Source organism: Perissodus microlepis, chromosome 15 (genome assembly GCF_051167445.1).
Source record: "Perissodus microlepis isolate ML-2025 ecotype Zambia chromosome 15, ASM5116744v1, whole genome shotgun sequence".
NCBI classification, from domain to species: domain Eukaryota; kingdom Metazoa; phylum Chordata; class Actinopteri; order Cichliformes; family Cichlidae; genus Perissodus; species Perissodus microlepis.
Genome location: NC_140475.1, coordinates 6,493,273 through 6,501,671, shown reverse-complemented (window position 1 = coordinate 6,501,671; position 8,399 = coordinate 6,493,273). Strand labels below are relative to the sequence as shown.

Genomic DNA, 8,399 nt, shown 5'->3' with positions numbered 1-8,399 from the left:
TTGCAAATAATAAAGTTACACATTAATAATATTTTTTTTTCCAAATATTTATCACAACGCTTGCATTTTTGAGTGTTTAAAATCTGTATTCAAAAATTCTGTCCCTTCACTAAGACAGGTCTGTGGCCACAGGATGTCACAATGGACGATGTTTGAGCACCTGCTGTTCTTCTCGATATTTGCTAATTGATTTTTTCCATGTTTTGTTTATAGCTTTCGTGAGGTTCGTGGTGGAATAATTGTGGTGTGATGAAGAAGAGTAAGAGTAAATGTTTACACTTTAAACAAAACAGCTTTCTCTTTGCAAATGGGTTACCCAGGTTTAGCTCAGTAGGGTCAATATTAATTTTTAATATCTAATCTCATTTGACAGTGTATTTAGAGAGAGAGAGGATATTAGCTGGGGGGAAACGTACTAAGGAAATAACATGGAGCACCTTATTACTCAGGCTGCTATCCGGATAAACACCACAGGAACATCTTAAGGAAACTGTACCTGTTCCCACATAACAGCCTCCACACGCCACACCACCGCAAAACTAAACACAGTTCACGGATTTATTTGGAAATGGGTCACGTATAATGTATTTTTTCTTTCCACATATTGGAGTGGATCTAATTGTTTACTAAGTACTTGTACTTAAGCTTAGATTTTTGTAGCCTATTATCTCAATAGACGTCGACACGCCCACGCGCGGCTCACAGGTGAACTGTTCACAAACGAGTAAGGTCACATTCCTTTCCCCATAAGGAACAAGGAAACCTGTCAGGTCGCAGGGATTCCTTTAACTGAATCCACGGGGTTTCATTGGTTGGCAGTTTCATGTAGCCCTTCCGACTTCAGCTACATTCTTTCACTTTAAACCTTGAGTGGGTGGTTTTAATTTCCTTTAATCGAGAGAACTGCGGGCAGGTGTACTATGAGGAGGAACTGGGGGGAACCTGCCGAGGGGATTGGAAGTATTTGCTTTCTTGTTTTTGTGAAAACATGACGACTCCGTACAAAGATGTTGGCTATATTCACATTATTCATTTTTTATAGCCTGCACTCCACAGGTAGGTCTGCATTTAAATGCTAATATCTATTTTCTTTGTTGTTACTTTGTGGCTGCTGGGTTTCTTTGTTTCCACTGTTTCCATTTTGTCCAGTTAGTTTTATGGCGTTTATTCAGTTTAAGCGGACTGACTTTTATACTACAACAATGCAGCCAACGATGAGATCATTAAAGAAATTAACACATTGTAATTTAGTTCTTCCACATTAAGTACAGAAAGCGGCTGTTAGAGCTACAAACACGTGTGGTTTTGTTAACACAAAAACACAAAAAATGTATTAGTCCATCTAGCTCTACTTTAAGTGTAAACTCACTATACAGACTCAGGTTTTTCATCCTGAGATCAAAGCACAAAACACATTATTTGATCTGTGTGCAAACAGAAAATATACTCTGGATAATCTTCCCATAGAGAATCTTTAATCAAACACTTTTATTGTGTTTGCCTACTTGAAATGATTTATAAGGAGCTAAGTGTACTGTGTGAGGTGGAACAAAGTCTGAAAGGCAGTGAATCATAGTGACAGCTCACACCTTATGGTCATATGTGGACAACTAGTTGAATAGTACCATTAAACACAGGGGAAGTTTAAAGGTCAGTCAGGACAACTAGAAGCTAGTGTATATTCTGATGACAGGCACCTCACCTCTTGTCTCTTTCCCCTCAGTCTCCCAGTCTGTTCCCAGCCCCATCAATGTCACCTTCTCTTCTGTAAATCTGAGGAACGTGCTGCAGTGGTTTCCAGGAGAAGGCAATTACGCAGATGAAATGCTCTACACAGTGCAATATGCCATGTGAGTAAATGTTTTAGAATTTAAATAAAAAATTATAGTTCCCAAGAACTAGCCTAGATGCAGTCCCAAAGGGATTTATTGGCAACAAAAAAAAGTTCCAGCAAGGCTAAAAGAAATAAAATGCAACAAGACCTCAAAATCAATCTGCTTTGTTTAAGTTAATTTTCTTTATTGACTGTGATTTTAAGCAAACTCTGCTCAACCTGTGCAAAAGTTCACCTCTGAATGTGTGGGTCTTTGTCTTTTCCAGCTATGGAGACAGAATTCAAGGTAAGAAGGGGAAACGGGTGAACTGGAAGGCAGTGCAGCACTGTACAGAAATAGTCCGGACATGGTGTGATCTAACCAGTGAGATGTGGGATGAGAACCAGGGTTACTATGCCAAAGTTCGTGCTGTGGAGAGGGGAGCATCTTCCAAATGGGCTTCTTCCAAATGGGCTTTCACACCCAGGAGATTTGAGCCAAAGATAGACAGTAAGTTAAAGAAACAAAAGCATTACATCATATTTAACATGTTTACACTTTAAACAATAGAGGTTTGTCCAACTTCGTAGCTACTTTGGGGCCCCCACTGCTTTCTGTGGAAATTGAAAACAACAGTGCCACCATCACTATGAAGGGACCGATGAGGTATCCATCAAACAACCACACCCCAGCGCTTTCCATGGTGACACTCTACCCCGAGATGACTTACAACCTCTCTGTTCGCAACACCCATCTGAACCAAACGGTAGGTATAAATCAAGTAGAAATATATATGACTACTGTAGCTTGATTCCGCATACTAAGAAAAGTTTTAAAATTCTAGGAAGAGGTGAAACAATCTCTATCTGATGTTGCTGCCCTGAATTGCTTTCATTTCAAAAACAGGATTGTCAGGCACATGCTAGACATTACATTGAAAACTTCCTTGTAAAGCACTGAGTCAACTACTACACCTTCATTTTTTTGTAGTTTTTTTTTAACTGCTTAGCTATGACGACAAACTAACCTACGCCCACAAAGCATAAACTTTTTGTTTTTTGTGCAGCAATTCTTTACAAAATTCTTTCCCACTCTCTGGCACTGCCTAATTTGTGCACTTGTTGGTTTTTAGCACCATTTCCCAGTTGTTGGCAGCGTGTACAAATACCGCCTGATGAAGTACAACATGGAATACTGCTTTTCTGCACAGTCGAAATTCCCCTCGATGCCAATCCACTGCCAGTCCTCTGCATGGCTCTGCATAACCACACCTCAAGGTACAACTCCATTGCGTGACCGTGTCTGTAAATGAGAATATTCGGCTCCCTGTTTGAAATGTAGAAAAAAATGTCAATAAACATGATATCAAAGCTGGAGAGCGATTAGTGTTTGTGCGGCAGGTGTATTGTACTTCCTTGTGTGAGCCAAATATGTCGGTCAAGGAAATGGTTCAGATTTTAGATTATTATTTTTTTTCACATCACAAGCCCTGGATGAATAAATATTTTCACTGACTTCACCCTCTTTTTCTTTTTTTTCTTCTCTAGACCCTGTGATTGAGCAGCTGCAGAGTGTGATTGTGGGTATTGTTGTTCCAGCTTTGTGCATTGGTATGATCATTGCAGCTGCCTACCTTTTCCATCGCTACCTGTCTGGGAAAGACCAACACAGTCCAAATATACTGGTAATAGAAATGCATATAAACATACTTGCAATTCAATACCTAAACAGCACTTAACTTTAATTAAAGTAGGTTCACTAGACTGGGCAATGCATGTTTTTTTTTTTTTGTTGTTGTTTAAATACGAATTTAACAATTCACCTTAGGGAACCAGTGACATAATTGCACTTGCAAACTGAAACTACTGCTTTGCATTTCACCTAAATGATATATCTTTGAGTAGTGTTTCAAAGGTAAATTATCAAACATTTCATACCTTTTTCCTTCCCTTCCAATTTCCAGAACCCACCTTCTTTTCACAAGTCTCCTATTTTGTTCCCTCCTGAGAGTTCCAACCTCATCCCAATCAGCTTTATCAGTCCTGAGCCACCAGGAAACTTATTCACAATGTCAGGCCTTGAACACCCCATCTACTCTCTACAAGTTGTGGATCCTCCACCCAGCTACTCGCCCCAGAGGCATGAGGCTCCCTTGGATGATTTGTCCGTTGAGTACGGGGGTATCAGCATGGCTCCTCAAATCATTGTTGAAGGAGAAGAGGAAGCAAGAGGAGGGAATCAAGATGATGGAGACCGGAGAGTTGAGAGCGTTAACTCTGGTGGAGCTTACGCTCCTCAGGCTAACACTTCTTGGACATGCAAACAAACCCCCATGCAAACACATGGCCAGTCATCTGCAGGTTTACAGTCTTTTCCAAGATCAGCTACATGTGGGCTCAATAAAAAGAAGGATGGACAGATTGAAAGTTTACTGGTAAGCATTCGGTTAAATCTGCAAACAATGGAGGAAGTAAAAAGGGGAGAAGAGCTGCATGGAGAAGTGATCTGGAGCACACATAGGGAGGGAGTGGCAAACAGAGGTGTGGAGGAAGGAAACAACTGTGAAAATGTGCCTTTAATCTCTGCTTATGCCCCACAGAACATTCCAAACATGTCTGCCTCCTACTCGGACCAATCTGACATCACGGTAGATGACTTTAGTGTCAATCATGAAAGAGGACTGCACTTACCTCTACTTTCAGAGAGAGGTAGAAGACGGAGTGAAGAGGAGTATGTGACGAGAGCTAGGTTGAGGCTAGAAAATGTTTCTGTCAGCCAAGCAAGTGACGAAGAGGAATAGAAAGAGTTAGAACACGAAAGGTGGAAACAGGGAGTGAAGTGCAGAAGGTTTTCAACAAATGGGACTGATCCCCATGGATCAGTAGATGATATTCATCAGTAAAAAGCACTAACCCTGTTATTGAAAGATAATCCAGGAAACATGGCCAGTATACAGTTTCTCAGCTCTATTCAAATGCATACAGTGTGTGATAAAAGCAGCGTTTAGTACTTAGTACTCACTTAATGTTACCTTTATAGCTGAAAATCTACTGATATACACATGAAGAAATCATACTATGGTGAACTTTGAAGGAAATATGTATTTATCTTAATTACAAGATACACTGTATATTTTAATGTAATTTGTTTTGAATCTGTATTTATCCTCATGTAGCTGTCTGATAGTGACAGAAGATAATACAACATATGATCATAACTTAACATAACGAAGAAACTACACTTCATTCTGGACTGGTGTCTGACATATCTCTCTAAGATAATCAGATGTATTGTTTGTTTGGTTGTTTTTTTTTTTTTAAATAGAAAGTACAGCAAAATCCTATATAGGAAACTTTACCCGTGTGTTTACTTTTAAGGGTATGATCGCAGTGTATTGTAGATGTTGCATGACCGTACGTGTCCGTGTTTACTTGTAAAGGTTGAATTACAGTGGGTAGTTTTGTTTTTTTTATCAGCTTGTCCATCATGCTGTTCCGAGTAAAGCATTCAACCTGCTTTTATTTAAATACTGTGGACTATACACCTTTTGCTGTTGTGTTTGTGAAACGAATCCCTCGTTTTCACTGCCAGTAACAGCAGTATCTGTTCTGTAACTGGAAATGATGATGTTAAGTGGAATGAGAAGTGTAACTGTACATGATCATGACAAGAGGCACTTTACTCTTTATTGCTTTATTTAATGTACAACATCTTTGATTAATAATGAGTTGTATGATCTGCAGTATGTGTCCACTACCTTTGTGCCTTTGGGTTAAAAAAAAAACTGGTTAAATCTGTGAAATCTGATTATGCCATCATATCGTCTTTTGTCGCTTCTCTGAACCTTGCAAATGTATTCCCACCTGCAGTATTAACAACATTATGGTTTTACCTTGTTCTTCTCCATTTTTGCTGTTTCTGTTCTGAGCTGAACAGAACATATTTTACATTTTGTCATTTAGAACTTGTCAGACTTGTTTGCTGCAGTGAGTCCTGCATTCCAACACCAACAAAATGCTTAAAATAGCAGTTAAAATATGTGATCATTACAAAGTACACAAAAGGCTTTCACTGGCACTTCTGAACATTTGTGCATAAATTATACTTTGTTTTGACTTTTTTTGAAGGAAATCAGTGTGGTCTGTGTTAACGCCGTTCCTCTTTCTGTGCCCGTGCTGTTCCTGCATGAAGTTGTAACTGCCCAAAATATGTTAATTTGTAACGTCTGACTCATACCATCTCTTTGTAGCTCGATGGGACTTTCTGAGAATAAATTATTTCTTCTTGTACAAACTTAACCTTTGTGTTACTAAAACAACACAGAGGGGAAACAGGTACATTTAGTTTCTGACACCCACTTCTAACATCCATTCTGCACACTGATAACATCTAAAACAGGTTGTTTCAGGTTAATGCAGTTACAGAACTCAGTTTGGTGCAACCGTTTATTTAAAATCATGATATTCTTGTTGTTTTATAGCTTTATATAGTTTGTTGTCCAGTTAAACCCTTGTATTTTAAGAAGGCATTAGGACACTGTGTACAATGCAAATGTCATAAACCCATATTTTACTCACAATCGAACACAGCGAGCATATCAAATATTTAAACTGAGGCACTTTACTGTTTCATGAAAACTATTAGGTTGTTTTAAATTAGATGGCAGCAACACATCACAACGTTTGGATGGGGGTATGGGGGGCAGCAAAAAGCTAGAAAGGTAAGTGGTACTAAAAAGAAATATTTGGAAGAGCATTTTGTAACTATTTATGTTCATTAACAACAAGTCAGTAACATGATAGAGTGTGAAAAGAGCATCTTACAGAGGCAAAGATTCTCAAAAGGTGAGCATGGGTTTGCCCAAAAAACGACATCTAGAAATAGTGGAATACTTTTAGAATGATGTTTCTCGGTGTGTAATTATGAAGACTTTATCTATAGTACATAATAAAGTACAATATTATCAATTTTTTTTTGAGAATCTGGAGAAGTCTCTGTGCACAAGGGAGAAGAACAAAAATCAATATTGGATGACTTTGATCTCTGGGCCCTGTAGTAGCACCACATTTTAAAAAAAGGCATGATACTGTCAAAGACTCAGGAACACTTCCAGAAATCAAAGGATGCTGAGATCAAGCATGCTGTTCTTCTGTTCTAAGCTGTTGTACTTAGCTTGTAATCCTCCTGTTGACAGCTTGTTTATACGCAGGAAACAGGTTTGTGCGAGCTTTTATTTCAGCCTGCATCTATGCAAATAGACAGAATTGGCACCAAAGTATCTGTTCTTAAATGCACATAATATAACACAATTTTGAAGTATGGTTAGACAAATGTTTCTATCTGGCCCACTCAAAGTTTGTGTACGTATGGATGTCTGTTCCCTAAATCCTCCTAGATACGTTAAACAGTCTGCAAGGAACTTACTAAATGTCTATAGAGCATTTGGGAACTATTTTTAAACACTCATATCCTTACTGATTATATTCATTATGTAGTAGCTGTTCTCAGAATAAACTGCCATTTACGTGTAACTTACATGTACATTGTTGTCAGTAAATTTTGCAAAAACATTTTTGAGTGCAGTGGCACTTTGGGGTCACGGGAATATGTGAAGAACTGTTCTCCAAAAAGTAACGCTAATAGTACCAGTAATTAATTACTTGGTTCAATGCAATGAATATGTGGCTTGCAAAGAAGGAGACATGTATGTATTTATTGTTCATTACTTATTATTCTTGGTGTTTATGAAAGCCATTTTTACCATCTGATTATATATAATTATTATATCATATAAAATGTAGATAAAAAGATTGAATTCATAAATTAGCATGGATGTCTCTGTTTTAATACATGAGCCAAGCGAACAAGCACTGCAGGCCTTGCAAAAACAGCCTGGGATAAGTTTAAGTGTCAGTAAAGCGCTTTTGCAAAATTATATTTATAAAGTTTGAATAAAGTACAGCAATTACTTTTTTTTAAATTTAGCACTGCCATTGTGTTATTACACAGCATGACTTTCATTGTTTTTAGGAATAAAATAAAATAGAAATAAAAAACACAAAATTCGATATGTAATGTATTATTTTGATGTATAGTGTCATTATATAATCGTTTATTCTGATTTTTTCTCTGCACTTCACTCTGATTACCCAGGTATAATTTCATGACAATATGCTTTTCTTTAGATCTTTGAATATCTGTTTACCTTCCCTTGTGTGTTCTGTCACTGGATACTTGCTTTGTTCAACAGACTTTGGCACCCAGCCTAAATTAAAGGGTAGTCATTTGATTACTAAGTTTGTTTGTTAAGTTCTTTGGAGTCCTCGTATTCAAGTCATCTTCCTCCACCCACTGTGACAGTTTTTACGTGGTTTTAATTTTTGTTTTGTTTTTTACAATTCATTTTATCTTTTTGAGATTGCAGAGGTTTTAAGCTCTGTATACTTCACAAAAGACATAAATACAACCTGGCTTATTGTGTATCTCAGTGTTTAGGTTTTGCTGACACCTGTGTGTACTTTATTTGAAGAAAGAAAAGAAATATTCAATTGATGGAAAATGACAAGAATACTGAGGAACAATAAC

The 8,399-nt window shown here is 37.7% G+C and overlaps 1 protein-coding gene across 2 annotated transcripts; it reads left to right on the top strand.

Annotated features, from left to right (window-relative positions):
• Positions 1–121: 121 nt before the first annotated feature.
• il20ra (interleukin 20 receptor, alpha) lies at positions 122–6,670 on the top strand. Of its 2 annotated transcripts, XM_084954071.1 has the most exons (8): positions 122–1,056; positions 1,724–1,850; positions 2,101–2,324; positions 2,405–2,580; positions 2,947–3,091; positions 3,362–3,498; positions 3,778–4,248; positions 4,414–6,670. In XM_084954071.1, the coding sequence occupies exons 1-8, from the start codon at positions 1,008–1,010 to the stop codon at positions 4,612–4,614; spliced, it is 1,530 nt and encodes a 509-aa protein (XP_084810197.1). In that variant the 5' UTR covers positions 122–1,007; the 3' UTR covers positions 4,615–6,670. The 2 variants fall into 2 exon arrangements, with proteins under 2 accessions (XP_084810197.1, XP_084810195.1); XM_084954069.1 differs by having other exon boundaries at positions 3,778–6,669.
• The last annotated feature ends 1,729 nt before the right edge of the window (positions 6,671–8,399 follow it).

What these genes read in the sequence shown, in the direction of transcription:
- il20ra (XM_084954069.1), top strand. Translation starts at nt 1,008, where the DNA reads ATGTTGGCTATATTCACATTATTCATTTTTTATAGCCTGCACTCCACA. An exon ending in TTATAGCCTGCACTCCACAG is followed by an intron (nt 1,057 to 1,723) that starts GTAGGTCTGCAT and finishes CTTTCCCCTCAG; the next exon opens with TCTCCCAGTCTGTTCCCAGC. An exon ending in ATTTGAGCCAAAGATAGACA is followed by an intron (nt 2,325 to 2,404) that starts GTAAGTTAAAGA and finishes CCAACTTCGTAG; the next exon opens with CTACTTTGGGGCCCCCACTG.